Here is a 16,682-nt window from a genome sequence, read left to right as displayed (position 1 = left end):
GTAGCTCGCAGCCAGGCGGGAAAGGCTGACGATGATTCAATTTAATTAAAAAAATAAAATATGGTGGTGGGGGTGTTTGGACTGCTCACAGCAGAAACCGTCAACAGCGAGCTGGGAGGTGTGACGCTGTAGTAACAGGAAGAGGCATTTCCAATCTCCTGTGACTCGGTCACACCTGACACAGCAGGAGATCTGCTGCTTGGACTTCTGGAGAACCAAAGGAGATGAGCACACAGAGGTGTTCAGATGAACTTTGACCTTTCAGGCTGTGTTTTCCTGCCAACATTAGTGCTGTGAGCTCAGTGTAAATGATTTGACTCCCGTCTTTGTTTTCAATGAGTAAAAGCAAGGGTGTCAAACGTAAGGTGCAAGGGCCAGATCTGGCTCGGGAAAGTCTTTGATCCGGCCTGCTGGATGTCTTTGGAAAATGAAAAATTATAAATGAATAAAGAATATAAAAACTTTCACTGTGAATGAACAGGAACTTTCTGTGTTAAAATTACAGAGCTTTGCTGTAATTTTACACATTTCTCAGTTTAAGCTCAAACAGTCGCGCTGACAGATTTCTTTCACTTCCTGCGACGGCATTTTTTTTTCATCGTGTGGAAAAACTTTCTCATGTTCAGTTAAACTTCTCACACTGACAGGGAGCAGCTATGAGTTCGACATCCCTGCTGGGGAGAGATGTAGACTGGACATTGGATAATGATGGTGGTGGTGATGATCATCATCATCATGATGATGAAGGCAGAAAAACCCAAAGATCCAGAGAGAGGGTGGGGTCGAGCCAGAGGTGGAGGTCAAAACTGTGATAGGATGATAAAAGTGGAAGCTAAGTAAGAACCCAGTTCTGAATGTGTGAATGCCTCGACACTGACAACCAGTCCTGTCCCTGAGCCGTGTGGTTGGAACTGGTTCCAGTCTGAGCTCTGGTGTGCAGGTACGGAGGACTTTTATGGTGAAAATGTGTGAAAAAAAGACTCGAGAGACAGACGTTACTCTGCAAGTTTATTGGTCTCCGTTATATCAGAGGACAGAAACAGGACTGCGAGGGACGGATGAGACGGCACAGGTGACACCAGGTGAGCTAGCAGGAACTGCAGGTGTGTGTGGTCTGAACTCCACGTGGAGTAATATTTAAAAACAAACTATACAGCCAAAAATATTTTCAACAAGATTTCCAAAATAAAACGCTTCACAGTAGCAGACAAATGCAGAAAAAATACAATCATCCAATAAATAAAAGCTGCATGTGGTTAATCATTACAATCAGCTGTTAGACCCGGACTGCTACCATGAAGCTGCAGGACCACAATCACCACCACGAGCAGCCTGCTTCTCTGCAGCTGACAGAACAGGCTGGGCAAGCTTAGAGCGCCCTCAGCTGGGCCTCCAGGGGAATTACAGCCAGCCTGAAGCAGCCCGGAGGGTTTCAGACTTCCTGAAGCCTCTGCAACTCCCAGAGCTGTTCTGAAGATCTGTGAAGGATTGTGGAAGAGCTGCAGGCTTCCGTGATAACGGGCCGTCACTAAAAAGAAAGCTCTCTAAATAAAGATCATGATCCTCCTGAACCTGAGGTTTGACTAACAGACCCAGGATATGCTGGAGATTGAGGTCTGTTCTTTCCACAAATCCTTACGAGGTGTCCATAATGACTTTCCTAGACCTAGAAATGATTGGGAAAGCTGTAAGAGGTCATTTTCATTTTTACTATCACACTAATAATCCCATCTAACTGTCTAACTACAAGGATGAAAGTGAAGCAGCTTCATGTTAGCGTAACACCTGAAGATGGCGTGAAATCTGAGGGACCCGCAGCAGGTCCCTGACATGGATCAGACCCGGAGCTGGGAATAATCCACGTGAGGAGACAGAGCTACAGAGATTACATGTGATGAAGATGATGAAGATAATGTGGTGACCTGTAAGCAGTGGTGATTATATGCGCGGCACAGGTAATCAGTGTATCGATTAAGGTTAGTCGCAGTAAAAGGTTAACCAGGACTGGTCTGCTCCTCGGCGAGCTTCCAGGAGCACGGTTAGTAAGATGGAGGACGTATCGGAGTGAGGTGATTGGCTCTGTGTGTGTCTGCTGATTGGATATTTTATTTGAACCCCTCCTACTTTAAAACCTTCATCAAGTATTTGTTGGGATTAGGTCACTTCCTGTTAGAAAAGCGAGGCTTTCTTCTTCAGTTCATTTCGTTTCCACAGCGAGAGGCGCTCAAACTCGGCCATCGGCATCCCGAACACCTGCTCAAACTCCTCCTGGGACAGGTGCCGCTGACAGGGAGGAGAAGAAGAAGAAGTTAAAACCTCCAGTGAAGCAGTCGTGCTTCAGCGACGCTCAGACTGGGAGGACTGGAACCAGTCCCACCTCTAAAAAAGTTTATGTAAACCAGTTCTAAAGTTAAACTGGGACGCGCAAACAAGTCTGACTTCAAACAGTCAAATTGGGAAACCAGAGAAACCAGTGCTACCACAGAGAAGCTTCAACTGGGACACTGAGAAGGAAGACAGAAAATGACTACCCAGCACAGCGTCCCTCACCTCAAGCCGAGTGCGGTCCACGCCTGGAGGCAGCTTACAGCGCCCTCTGTGGGTCACAACCAGTGTCTCATAGGGGTAGATCTGAAATACACAGCATGCCATCAGCTGGAGGGAGTACTCGGATACTACACTGCAAAGTACACATCAGTGTAACGAGCCAGTAGTACCTGAGTTAGGGGTATTACAATGATATCAGAGACAGTACCAGTCAGATCTGATCAGCTGATTGTTTGCGTCAACTGATTATAAAAATTTAGACAAAATTCAGAAGTAAAATCAGTAATCGAAGTGATTAAAAAGGGTCTAATTTTGTTCCTGTACTTCACAGAGCAGCTTTGCATGATTCACAGTTCAACATAATCCTCCTTTATCTGATCGGAAATGCCTTGTTTTAACTCCCCTTTTAAGTCAGCTCTCTTCTGATTGGCTCCCAATCACAAAGAGCAGCTTAAAGATAAATATGTTTTATTTTGAACTGTGAATCATGCAGAGCTACTCTACCAGAGACTGGGAGCGCCTCACCTTCTGCTCCAGGATGCTCGGCAGAGAGTTTCCTCGGTCCATGCGCTCCCTGCGAGTGTCACCGTTCTGCACACACACATTTAAAATGCTCAGACTGATTTAACACGACACATGAAACCAACACGTTAATCTGACGCTTCTGTCAGCACAAGTCAGGAAGACTGTTTCTAAATTCTGGATTTCTCCATCTCTGGCCTGGAGCGTTCCAGACAGCCGGTGACAGGAAATGAAGCCAGTGGTATCTTTACTGAAGCGTTCCTTCATGGAAAACACGGAAGTTTTCTACAGTCCAACACGTTAAAGCTCGAGCCCAACAGTCTCTGTGAACATCAGCTGGATCGTGACATGTGGGCCATCAAAGCCCTCCTGCTCCTGATGGTCTGCGCCACATCTGCCTCATAGTGCTGTTTGGATTTATCCTCAGCAGCTGCAGCAGCTGCAGCGTCTGCATCACAGAACAGCGTCTGTGGCCCTGAGAGCTCAAATGCAATGCGACTTCAGAAAACATAGCAAATAATAAAATATCGCAAAATCTCACAATATGAAGCAGACCGTGATGAAAAGCTGCAACGGTGACAGTAAACAAGCCAAGGATTGGTTGGAGCTGATTGAGGGAGAGATGCTATTCTAATCACATGATTCATGTACTGTACATGTATGTTTGCTATTACTGGTTCACCTGAATCACCTCTGTTGTGTTTTTGCTTTTTTCAATTTGCTGGTGTTTTGACCTCTCTGGGCCTCCTTACAAACTGTCTATCAAAGAGACAAAGACTTAATGAGAGTGTTCTATAAGAAATAATCCAACAATAACAGACCAGTGAGGCTTTAGAGAGGCGTGAGACTGCAGGAAATACGAGGGTGGGGTTAGTCGCCCTGCTGTGAAGTGTCTGACAGTGACCAGTCGTGTGCTAAAGTGGTAAAGAGGAGCTGATTCTTTATGTCGAGGTATGCAAAGCTGCAGGAACCTAAATTCAACCGTTGACTTCCAGGTGCCAAACCTGCAGTTCCTCTGACGACCACCAGAGGCTCCAACAGCGAGTCAGTGCTCCTTTATAACAGCTGTGGGGGCGGGGCCAGTAATGTGCTCAGGTGTGTCAGGGCTGTGCCAGTTAAACAGGTCATGCACACAGACATGCTTACCTGAGCAGCTGAAAGATAGAAGACACAACAGGAAGAGCAGAGGTTAGTACCGAGTGATGTCACTCAGGTGTGTCAGGCACAGTTCATCAGCACACTCACAGGTGACTCGTTTCTACAAACTCTGGTTGTTTTTGTTTCATGTGATGTGCGTTAGGCTCATGTGACCAATCGTCTGTGAGAGCTGCACGCTCAGAAGGAACTCATTAAACCAGCAGCGCCGCTCTTTTTTCTGATGTCATGAAAAAGGTGAGCGAGGACTCATACCTGGCCGTCCTTTATCGCCATCTGTGGAAAACTCTGCCGACTGCATCTGCAACACACAACCAGTTCTTTTGAGCGTTAACTTTACGCCATGGGCGGTTAAAGATGGGCGGAGCCACTGTGGGATCACCTCCATCGGTGCAACGACTTATCAGCCAATTCTTCACACCAAAACTTCACACCAAAGCTAATCCTCCATTTTGAAACATCGTGGGACTGAGATTTAATTTTATACAAGTTTGACCCAACAAACACAAACAGCTGTTTCATACACGTCTACAGGAAAGAAGTGTTTCTGCAGCCACAGCTGTCGCCCCCTGCTGGCTGCTCAGGAAGAAAAAATGCTTCATTTGTCCAGAAGCTCCGCCCATGTTTGTTGGTGTTGTAAACACTTCAAACCAGATTCCAGTTTTAACTATTCATTTACTACAGTGAGATAAAAAAAAAAGTCACTTAAAGTGAGCCTAAGTCCGGTTTAACTCCAGTTTCGGGGTCTCACTCTGCACCATGTCAGGTGTGAGCACTTACTCGTGTCAGGCCTGATCCTGAGCGTGATGGAGACTTGGAGGCACCTGCTGACAAACCTGCAGGGAGAAGTGGACAGAGAGACGTCAGAGGAGCGCTCCGTGGTGAAAGTGGGGAATGTGAAGGCGGTGGCTGTGTGCGAGCACTCTTACTGCCGTGCATGTGCGTTCTGTCGGGCAATGACTGCGTCTTCCTCCTGAAGTGGACGGCTTTCTCCTTCTCCTCCTTCAGGATCAGACGGCCCAGGTTGGACTTGATCTGAGTGGCCACAAAACCGCGGGTCAGATGACGCTTTTAGTCAAAATGTGAATCTGGAAAGAGGGGGCGACGGTCACAAACCTTCTCCAGCTCCTGTTCCTGTAGCGTCTTCGCTTCTTCTGTGAGGTCCTCAAACTCGTCTTCCTCCTGCAGCTCCTTCTTCTTCTTCCGCCACTCAATCTCTGCGGGGTTCAGCCTCAGAGTTACCAATGACCTCACAGCACAGGTGTGTGTGTGTGTGCGCACATGTGTGTGTGTCGGTGTGTGCTACCCATGGTGGCCAGTGAGGGTGGGCAGGGCCAGTACTCAGTCTCAATCTTGGAAGGCTGGTTGGGATCTGGCGGCTGGGCTGCAGGAAACTTTGCTGACTGGATGACGCCGCTGCCCTCGCCGTGTTTGTGAGCATCTGTGGAGACAGCATGAAGTTGCTGAGTGATGAAGCAGTGACAGACACACACACAGTGAGGAAGAGGAGGAAGAGCTCACCCTGTTTGTAGATAGGAGGCTTCCTGTAAATGTTGGTCCCGTTATCTGAAAAAATGCATAAAAACTTTTTTGTACGGTTTCTCCAATGTCAACCTCTGTAGATTTTATTTTATTGTTTATTCTATTTAATTTTTTAAAATACACACACACACACACACACACACACACACACACACACACACACACGTACACACGTAGATACACACATTTAGTAATGCGCATACACTCTTATATTGTACATATATTTATTCATATAACTCTGGGTAAACCATTCTTATATTTTGCTTGTTCTTATGTTATTGTATTTTTGCACACCTCTGTTGTTTGTGAAGCTCGCACACAAGAATTAGTACCTGCACATGTGATGTGACAGTAAAAGTGATTTGATTTGAGTGCACAAACTCAGACACACGGCCGCTTTGCCTTCAGGGTTGAGAAAGGTTTTAGGATTAATGAGTCCTGACAGCCCTCAGGTGTGTGTGTGTGTGTGTTACCTGGTCGGTGGAAATGCTGCAGGCTCGTACTGATCTTGGGTCCAGCCTGCAGCTGCAGCGTGGATCCTCCAGGAGAACCGCTCTCACTTTCTGCCCTGCGCCCCTTCACCTGGAAGCAAACAGAGTCTTTTAACCTGACAGGTGAGCTCAGACCAATCAGTGAGTCAGAACGTCAGCATGGGTCACGCGATTGACCGTGAGAACTTTGTCTAAATCAAAGAGGCCCATAAAACAAAGCTGCTGCGTGGCCTCTTTGGCTGACAGGTGGCTGTAGTGTGTTTTCCTTTGGTGGATGATGTAATCCAGGTCGTCCAGCTCATGTTCTTGTTCACACAAAAACTGGACAGGTTCATTCTGATCCCGTATAAACTTTTAAGGATTACCAGTAATTTAATTGGGGTGCAGGGGGCACTGAAATTAACTCAAAATAAAGGAACTTTAAATAATTATATTAAATTTGTTAATTTTCATTGTTTTTGCTTTTTCACTGACCTGACAACAAATCACCATCATTTACAGAAACACTGTGGACGATGTCCTTAAGTCATAACATTTAAATAATTTCAAAGAAGGTAAAAAGAAAGACTATATTTAAAAATTTTCCAATGTGATTTAATGAGCTGGATTTGCTTTAAGTTTTAATAATTTAATTGTCATCTACTATGATTGTATTTATCATTCTTAACTCAAAACCTTTTTTTAAACCAATGTCTTGACTTTACTTCCCAGCTCACACTTTTTTATATAATTGTTTTCTGTATGAATAAAAATTAAAGTCCTAAATATAAACATATTGCATGTATGACATGCAATGCATCATAAATAAACTTACAAAACAAGTATTTTAATGCAAGTATAGGACAAAGTTTGAAAACTGTAGTCCAGGTGCAAGTTTTTTATTGTCTTAAGTTTATCAGTTCTAGTTTTCTTCTTGGAATAACTTTTCTTTATTACATTTTTTTTCTTAATTTTGAATCCGGCCTGGGATCAGGGTAATCCTGATATTTTGGAAGTCATCCTGATCCTGTTCCAGTGTTTTGAACAACACAAACTGAAGGTTTAATCCAGATAAAAAAGCTGGACTGGATTACTTGATCTTATCCGAACATGTAATCCTGTTTTTCCTTTAAACAACACGATTTCACTTTTGACCAACTGGACCTGTGGAACATGTTTGTGCTGTAAATCTTAATTAAAGTTAAAAAAGGACCCAAACTGAGTGATTTCTGCACAGATGTCCCGTCCTTTAAATCTGGACAGAAACGGAGCTCCTATTTTGTTTTGCCCTTCGCGCTCTGACTGAGGGGAGTTTCCAGCCGTCTGAACAGAGGTCCTTCTGTTCCCCGGCTAGCGAGTGTCATGGTTTCAACACTGCGGTGAAGACAAAGCTGCGATTAAAAGCTGGACGAGAACAAGTACAAACCACTGTTTTCCTAAAAAGCCGAGGTCGCGAACCACTTGAGGTTTCAGAAAGGTCAATGAATGCTGTGGCACCAAGAAATGAACCACCAATCAAAGCTTGTGTTTGAGTCTTATCGACCACAGATGCAGGTCTACTCAGTGTCACAGGGTCAGGTTAACTCGTGGGCGGGGCTTTGTTCCAGACTCCAGGTCACCGGACCAGAGCATTAAAGAAAAGCCTGGCCTGAATGAACAAGTGGAAAATGTAAGCACTGCCACTTCATTAAAAACAGTTTATATCCCCGTGGCCTGAAGGTGTAGAAGAAACCGGGATGGAAATGAATAATGGAGCTGGGTTATTACCACCAGCATGGACTGATGAGGGCTTACCTCAGGAGACATGGTTGGAGACAAGGCTGGAGACGTGGATGGAGGAGACAGAGATCTCTGCAGAGAACACAGATATGAACAGTCATCATAGATGCTGCAGGAATTTAATAAAGTCCAACAGCTGCAGGCATCAAACACGCCTCAGGATTACATTAGTGTCAGTAATGACCTGTTAACACACACCTCTGTGTGCTCTCTCTCTCTCTCACACACACACACACACACACACACACACACACACACACACACACACACACACACACACACACAGATTTTTTCAGCTGATATTCTTTTAATAAATGTGCACTCAATAATATAGAAAAAACCCTGTATATTATGAAGAAAATTAAAGTTAAAATCAAAAAACTTAAAGCATATCTATGAAATATGATCATTAAAAAGTAAAAGTTTCATCTGATCTTCCTTTAAGGATTATTCCAGATTATTCCTTTCCTCTGACTTTAAATATGATGTCAGGATTTTAATGAGCGCCATCGAGGGGAAACAGGAAGTGATGTGACTCCAGTTTTTTTAATAATATTTATGAGAAAAGTGTTAAATTGGCAGGAGAAGCTGAAATGGAAACTGTCTGTTCTGATTTTGTCGGCTGTCCCTGAACGCTGCTGTATCAGTGCTGTCAGTCGGGGTCAGAGGTCAGCTCACTAGACAAATGGACTAGCAGCAGTGTTTAAGTCAAATATTTCAATTTCAGGGTTGAAAAGTGAAGCAGTAATGTTCCTTAACTACTAAAGAATCCAAACCCGCACCTCTCTGCGTGGCGGGTCGAGCGGGGAGAAGCTCAGGTGGGGTTGGTAGGTCATCAGGTCCGGTCTCTCCACCTGCAGGATGGCTTTATCTCTGGGCAGTGCCGCCAGGTCTCTGTAGCCCACCACCTGGTCATTGACACGGGCCTGACAGAGGAAGTTCTTTATTTACCACGAGCACTCCAAGTATCATCACAAAGATTACTTAAAGATACAAATACAAGTACTCCATGTATAAAAGTGTTTAATTTCACTGGGTAGGATTACAACTGGTTAACAGCTCAACATAAAAATTCAACATTCAACATAAAAATAAAAGAAGAACTAAAAGAACTAAAATCATCTGATCAGAGCTCAAATTTCAACAAACAAAAAAATCGTACATGCTGAACTTTGACAGTAAACGCTGCCACCTTGTGGTGAAAGTCTGCATTTTGCAGAGGTTTTTACAAAAAGTACGTTTACTAAAAGTAGAAAATGTCAGTAAAATAAAGAAATGTGTTAAAATAATGTTTCCATGGATGAAACGAGTAAATAAACATCTGAACATCTGAACGTCTGAGCAAGTGTGACATTACCACAATGCCCGTTGCCGGAGACCCCGGGGTGCTCGGGCCCCTCGAGGACGGCAGGTTGACCGGAGTTACCCGTCCCTCCACCTGCCAAACAGCCAATCAGAAGAGACAATCAGGAAGTGAAAACAGTCCAGTTTATTGGCACCAGCTCAAAGAGCAGGTGAAAACCACAAACAAACCAGGAGGAGAAGAAGATCTGACTCGACAGCAACAACAGCTTGTTTCAGACAGATGATGGTCATGAAGGATTATTTTGAGCTGTGAATCATGCAAAGCTGCTGCAGTGACAATACATCCACTTTAAGGTGTAAATGAACTTTCAGAGTGACAGACTGCTCACTGAGCTGAAGTCTCAGTGTGAACCTCATTGTGCAGCAATATTTTAGGTGTAAGTGTGGTGATGATTAAGCTCCAGCAGTGACTCATTACCTTCTGCATAGCTGTGGACACGGAAGTCGCTCCGACCTGATTTAAGCAGCTGCAGAGGAAAAACAGAGAGAGGGTTAGTGAACGCATCAGCTGCTCCAACGAACGAGCTCGACTCATCTGATCCAGAATCAGAGGAAGAGCAATTTCTCTCACAGCACAGCCTCAGACATGATGTCAACTCGTTTCCTTCCTGAAACCACTAGAAACATCCAGGAAGAAACAGAACAGGAGGAAACAGAGAGAAGGAAACAGAACAGGAGGAAGGATGCAGGAAGAAGCATCGAGGCATTCTGGGGACTTTGTTTCATATCCTTTGTTTCCTTTACCATTGACATCCGATCAGCAGTTTTGAGACGATTTTTATTTTATTTTATTTTATTTTTTTTGTTTTTCAGAGTTTTGTCTGCATTTTTTTTTTAATTTTTTGTAGTTTTTAGTTCTTTATTTAATTTCTTTATTTCTTAATTTCTTTATTTTATTTCTTTATTTCTTTATTTGTCGTTGTTTTTTTTTAATCAAAAGTCTTTTAACCTTTAAGAGGCTTTTGTTGAAGTTTTTGGAAAAAAAATTCAAAACTAATTTAAAATGCAGTTTCTGTTTGTTTTTCCTTTGATTTTATTTTGGTAGATTAGCTTTGTTTTTATTCTTTTTTATTTTTACTGTTTCTCTTAATGTTATTAGATAAGATAAGATGACCTTTATTAGTCACACAGGTGGGAAATTTGTTTTGTTACAGCAAAAGTGCAAAGTTATGTAGCAGAAATTATTGTTTCATGCTTTTGTGATGTTTATTTTTTTGACTTACATTTCTCAGTTTGCTGTCTCCAGTAAGCTCTCTGATTGGCTGCGAAGAGTTTCAGGAAGAAGACGCAGACTTGTGGTGATGTTAGGGTTGCCGCGGTGACTTCAAGATACAGTAAAGTGAATATCTGAATCTTTGTGTTGATGCTGAAAGTCTGACAGTGATAAACGAGCTCGAGTGTATATGAAGGTGCTACAGCTTTGTGAGGATGTGTGACAGCGTCCTGATGACGAGCGTTCAGCGTTAAAGGTGTTACTCACGGCTCAGACGGTGTTTGGAGCTGCTGAGGACGGACGACTGCTGGAGAGTCACAGCGAGGCTGTCAGAGGGGAGGGGGCACACCTTCTACCTAAACAACATGAGAGTTGGGGGAGGATATCCTCCATCCTTCCTCTGACCGTCCCCCACCACCTCCTTTCATCTCGTTGTCCTCCTCCCTTCCTCCCCCTCCCCTCTGCTGTTTATCAGCTTGCCCAGCCGGGCGACGCCCAGCCGCTGCTAACGGCTGCTGTGGTTACGCTTGTCCTCAGAGTCAGCAGAGCAGCTTCACCCTCCCCCCCCTCCATCGCTGTCCAACCATAAAATCTGACACCAGATCAGTGAGAGGAGAGCGCCCTCAGCTGAACCTGATCTGTGAACATGTGTGAGAGTCACAGTGACGGTTCTCCTCCAAACGTTACCCAGGAGCACGCTCAGATCCTCCTGCAGGAGGTCAAACAGTATAAACTCATCCAGCAGCTTTAATTTATCTTAAAGGCCGAGAAGAAACCTGCTGCAAACACCTGCTTCTGTTAACGAGCTCCTTAATTCAATTTATACAGCGCCAAATCAAAGCAATGGCTGCCTCAAAGAGCTACCGTGAGGTAAAAACACCAACAATCAGATGAACACCTATGATATACTTGCCGATGGTGAAAAGGAAAAACTCCCCTTTAACTGGATGAAACCAGGATCAGGGAGGAGGGCCCATCTACCATAACCCAGGGGAGGGGGGGGGGGCCCCTGAAGTTTAATGGTGGCCATGGCTTTGTTTTTTTTGTGGCCAGAATTTGTTTCTGTTTCTGCTCGTTTTTTGGTAATGATGGAGTCAGACCATGGGGTGAAGTCATCTCTGGTTGGACTTGATAAATCCCAGCTTGATCTTTTTTGGAGTACGTCTGTACCATTAGGAAGAAGGAATCTCTAAAGGAGAAACCAGCCTCCTTCAACTCAGTCAGCTGACCTCCGACTTGACCACCTGAAGCAACCTCAGACCTGCCCACACGGGCTGGTACAACAGGCCCGAGGCATAATGGGAGCATCACTTCTTACCCTGCTGCCCCCCTCGCTCTGGAGCAGGGTAAATCTGGACCAGCCCATGTGACCTTCTCCCTGTAAACTCCTTGTTCTGATTGGCTACACTGTTGCTAATGATTTCCTGATTTTAAAAAAAAATCCAGTTTCAAACATTTCCGGTGACCTCAGAGATGATGGTTCACCTCTGCCCTTCCAGGGTTTTTAACACGTCTGATTTTAGCTTCAGTTTCTTCATCACTGTTTTCTTTGAACAATGCACGTAAGATCTCCTGGGGCCTCCTCTGTACCCAGGACATGCTGGAGAGATTGTGTCTCCAGATAAGCTGGAGGAGGTTGCCAGAGAGAGGGATGGTCTGGGTTTCTCTGCTTAGGCTGCTGCCTCAGCCATCCGGCCCCAGATAACACAGCATTAATAACATGAAGAATGATTTATCCTAAACTTTTAAGGTGGACTCAGTTTCCTGTTATCACTGTTTTTGGTGCTTTTATACATTTTAGTTGTTTTATTGTAATTTTATAACATTTGCTCTAATAACCACGTGAGGCCGCCTTGACTGTATCTTGAGTGTGTTTGCACAATAATGATGAAGGCCGTGTCTGAAGGATGGAGGACAGTGAGCAGCTGGAAGTGAAATGTTTAAACATGAAACATCTAAAAGCAGGCTGACTTTGATGAATTATTCTTTATTAATGTTTCCTGCTTTAGTTTCACTTCATTATGTTTTATGACATTTTATTCTTGCACTGAGCAGGTTCGGGGATTAGGTCGGTTTTTCCAGCAGGACTTGGATAGAAATCACTCGGTTTGGTAATGAGGAACTGTTGGGAGGATTTTTCACCACTGTGAAATTCAAAAAAAAAACAATCAAATACAAATGAAATAAGGACAATTAGGAGATACCACACACAGGCTCCAGGAGGGACGCCCTCTGGAGCGCTCTTTTTTATTTTTCAATAACAGGGATCATTTTTGGACATTTTATTGTTTTATTTCTGTAGCTCATGGTTTAAATCACTCTTCACTGCTTTTCTCTGCAGGAAGCTGAGGCTGCAGTTACAGCGGCTTGCTGAGTAAAAGTACTCGGTTACTTGACTGTGCTGAGTGTCTCTGAGGACTGACAGCAGGCCGAGTGCTCTGTGTGGCTGATAGTCTTATCACTAAGAGCTTTTATCTGCCATTAGCCCAAGCACACACACTTAAACACACTTTACAGGCGCTGGGTGGATCCAGGCAGTGGCCTGCTTCACATTCACATCCCAGCAGCACACAGGCCGGAAACTCATAGACGGTCTGCAGCATGTCAGCCATGCTTTCACTGGTTTTCTGTTTGTTTTCTGTTAAAAAAAGTCCAAATGTGTCATCTGAACAGAAAACAAACAGAAAAATGACTCAAATAATGAATCAGATCATGAAAACAGCTGCAGACCAAATACAAGTCAAACGAGAAACACTGGAAGGTTTCTAACTGAGAAGCTACAGAAACACTCAGAAGGATCCACCACGGTGACTCTGTCAGAGGAGTCATCCCCACTCCGCCTCAGAGAACATCAGGTCTGACCCTGAACTCCAACCTGATTGGCAGATTCCAGGCACTGACTGAAAGCTTCTCCATCTAAAATCTGAGATCAGATTTTATTGGGAGCTCTTGGACTCATGATCGTAAACAACCAGAACCAATAAACCAATCAGCTGATGAATCAACAGCTCAAATCTAAGGAGCTAGGAGAAATCGACTGGAATTCTGTAAGTTTCCTGAAAATGTTTCAGCTCCCATCCCAGAAGCCTCTTCACTCCAACAGTTCAGCGATGATCAGTAAATGACTTCCAGAGACTGATCCAGCTTCCTGTTAGAGAGCATTTCACCGATTCTGACATTTTGTGGATTGAACTGATCGAGTTTCTCTGATCAATCACCGATAATAGAACTGATCAGTGCCAGAGCGTCGCAGCTGCTCTCAGAAGGTGTCCAGGATCTCTGAGAGCATGAGGAATGTTAGCGATGATGACGATTGGTCCTCAGCGGCAGGTGTTTGGGCTACGATTGGCGTTCTGGCTGCTTCAGCGCAGCCTTAAATGTCCCAGATGTTAGCTCTGCTTTGACATCATCACCACATCTGGCCCAAAGAGCAGCTGTTCTACTATCTCTTCAGACAGCCTCATGAATCCCTGACTGACTCAGCTCCGCCTCTAATGGGCCAGGTGTAACTTTCTGACCAACAGCTGAGCCATAAATACCAAACACACCTGCAGCTCCTCTTAATCTGTTTGGAGGTAAACGCTGAGCTCCTCCTGCCTCCTCCAGGAGCAGCAGTAGCATTTTCATCATTCCCTCATGTTTTAGAGACTGAAGCAACTGCTGCTCCCCTCCTGGAGGAGGCTTTAAACCTCCTCATCATAATCATTTGTCTTTATTTTCTACATCTCACAGGACCCCCCCCCCCCCCCCCCCCCCCCCCCATCAAAACATCATACCGACAGATCTCCTTCCTCCTCTAAGAGGAGCAGAGCCGGTTGAGGCCCGAACACACACGCACACACACGCACACACACACACTGAACCTGAGACGCTGTTTTTTATTCCGAGCTGAGGTGCAGCGGAGGGATGAAGGAGCTCTGCGGTCATGTGGCCGATCTGAGGCTTCATTACACGGAGGAAGAGGAGGGTGAGGAGGAGACGAGTGCGTCTGCAGCGACGCGAGAAAAACAGAAAAGCGCACAGAGGGAGATCTTACCTCCGAGCAGGAGAATCAGGCTGACCGGAGATGAGAGGAGAGGAGGCGCTCCGTCCTCACAGCCCCGACAGGAGGAGGAGGAAGGGTGGAGGGAGGAGAAAAATGAGGATGTGGCGGCTGGCTGGTTTTAAAGCCCGGGCTGGGGGCTGCTGTGACCCCAGACGGAGGAGGAGGAGAAGGAGGAGGATGTTTTCCTGTTGCCCGGGTCGGTCCACTGTGGAGCTCCGCGGGGGGAGGAAACGTTTGTGACGTTCGCATTAAATAAAATCATAAATGCGTAAAAACAGGAGCTCAGCACCGAGAAACCGAAGCTTCATGCTGCAACCAATCAGAAAGAGCCAGAAAAAAACACCAACCTCACCTGATTTACCAAAAAAGACACTAAACAAGAAACATTTACAGTGAACAGAGGGAACTCTTTATCTGATTAACACGGGAAAATATTACGTCTGATTACAAAAATGACAGCACAATGTACCACCCACTGTGGAAGCCCAAGTCTGCCAAAAAAGCAAAGCCACTCCCAAGTTTTTATTTATTTTATTATTTTTTATTTACAGAGGATATGGATTTTATTTATTTATTTACATCAGGTACATTTTTCAGATCAAATGTCCAAATGTTGGCCTGATGGTGTGAGATACTACCAGCACTGACAATAACAATAACATGTTAAATATCAGTGTTCATACATTACGTAATTATAGATTCATTTGAAAAACAATTAGACAAATTATTATTATTTTCTATAATTTGTAATATTTACACATACATAGACACAGATCATAATACTTTATCATGTGATATAGTGACAGCCCTATTTTATAAAATTCTTATAACCACTTATACCTCACATCTTCAGAGTTGAGGAGTCAAATAACAGCATAATAATATTTTTAATCATCACAAAAAACTTAATTACATTTTAAAATAATTACAACATTTACACATTTTGAGATTAAATTGCGGTTTTAGGGGAAAAAAACCCATTTGGTTCAATGATATTACTTTTTTAATTTAAACAATTTTCATAAACTGTAAGGATATCCAAATTCTTAATTTTATAGCATAAAATGAAAATAACATAATAATAATAATAATTCAAAATTATGAGATCATGTGATCTGAGACTGAAACATTGAACGTTTTAAACCACGATTAAATCTCTTTGTCAATGTCTTTGTATTTTACTACTGTAATCATATTTTCAGTTCACTGGTCCTGTTTATGTCTGTTTACCATGATAATATTGTGATTTAACATAAATCCGTTTAAACGTTACTCTGAATAAAAACAAAACAAAAAAACAAGCTGTTTTGGACCTAGAAATGAAATTCATTCAGTTACCACAGGGGGGCAGCACAGACTGCAGACTGTATTGGTGAGTAATTGCTTCAGATTGATCACTGTTATTTTTAATTTTTTTTAAATGAAATAAATTAGATAAATAAAATATTTAATTAAATATTTTCACGTGTTCATTACATTTAGGAGCACAAGATAACACAAGATTACATATGAAGTAAATTCATAAAATATCAAAAATAAAAATTAGATCCATATAAAAATGAAAGCAAGCAGTAACAAACATAGTTATAAATGGAATTAATTTAGATATAAAGAAACAAAGACAGATTATAATTATAATTATTTATTTATTTTAACAAAAACATATATAAGCAATCATATAATTTCTAATCTCATTGATGGTTATTTTAAACAAAGACAGAAATGTTTAATATAACATTTACACAATGAATTTAATAAAGTAATTATCATATAATGTTATATACTTTTCATTCAGTTTTATTTGTTTAATTGTTATTGATTAAATTTAATAATTAAGTAAAAAATAACAATTCACGGTTTTTGGTTTTGAGGGCAGTAAATATTATTTTTTTCCTTTTGTCACTCATTTTTTTCATTTTACCCTCTTTGGACTTCTTTAAATTTAATTTATTTAAACGTAAATAAAGATAATATGGCCCTTTAAATGTTGTGACGTGACACGGTGTTAAAGTTGAGATCAGAGATCGTAAAAAAAGGTGAAGAG

General features: G+C 43.0%; 1 protein-coding gene across 2 annotated transcripts; it reads right to left on the bottom strand.

Moving 5' to 3' along the window:
* Positions 1-995: 995 nt before the first annotated feature.
* Positions 996-15,108, bottom strand: dmtn (dematin actin binding protein). 2 transcript variants are annotated; one of them, XM_085462940.1, is made up of 16 exons: positions 14,630-15,105; positions 9,799-12,737; positions 9,373-9,453; positions 8,798-8,941; positions 8,031-8,087; positions 6,240-6,348; positions 5,746-5,790; positions 5,531-5,665; positions 5,341-5,441; positions 5,154-5,259; positions 5,005-5,060; positions 4,480-4,525; positions 4,216-4,223; positions 3,073-3,138; positions 2,551-2,631; positions 996-2,283 (listed from the first exon to the last, which is right to left on the bottom strand). In XM_085462940.1, exons 2-16 carry the CDS (start codon positions 9,913-9,915, stop codon positions 2,170-2,172), a joined length of 1,266 nt encoding a protein of 421 aa, XP_085319066.1. In that variant the 5' UTR covers positions 9,916-12,737; positions 14,630-15,105; the 3' UTR covers positions 996-2,169. The 2 variants fall into 2 exon arrangements, with proteins under 2 accessions (XP_085319066.1, XP_085319065.1); XM_085462939.1 differs by lacking the exons at positions 996-2,283; positions 2,551-2,631 and having other exon boundaries at positions 3,122-4,223; positions 9,799-10,702; positions 10,861-12,737; positions 14,630-15,108.
* Positions 15,109-16,682: the final 1,574 nt, after the last annotated feature.

The sequence above is a fragment of the Copadichromis virginalis genome, linkage group LG7, assembly GCF_057382275.1.
Source record: "Copadichromis virginalis isolate Kocher_CV1m ecotype Utaka linkage group LG7, C_Virginalis_male_GT1.1, whole genome shotgun sequence".
Lineage (NCBI taxonomy): Eukaryota > Metazoa > Chordata > Actinopteri > Cichliformes > Cichlidae > Copadichromis > Copadichromis virginalis.
This window is presented reverse-complemented; position numbering and strand designations above follow the sequence as displayed.

What these genes read in the sequence shown, in the direction of transcription:
- dmtn (XM_085462940.1), bottom strand. Translation starts at nt 9,915, where the DNA reads ATGAGTCGAGCTCGTTCGTTGGAGCAGCTGATGCGTTCACTAACCCTC. An exon ending in CTCCGGCAACGGGCATTGTG is followed by an intron (nt 8,942 to 9,372) that starts GTAATGTCACAC and finishes TTCCTCTGTCAG; the next exon opens with GCCCGTGTCAATGACCAGGT. An exon ending in TCGACCCGCCACGCAGAGAG is followed by an intron (nt 8,088 to 8,797) that starts GTGCGGGTTTGG and finishes TGTTCTCTGCAG; the next exon opens with AGATCTCTGTCTCCTCCATC.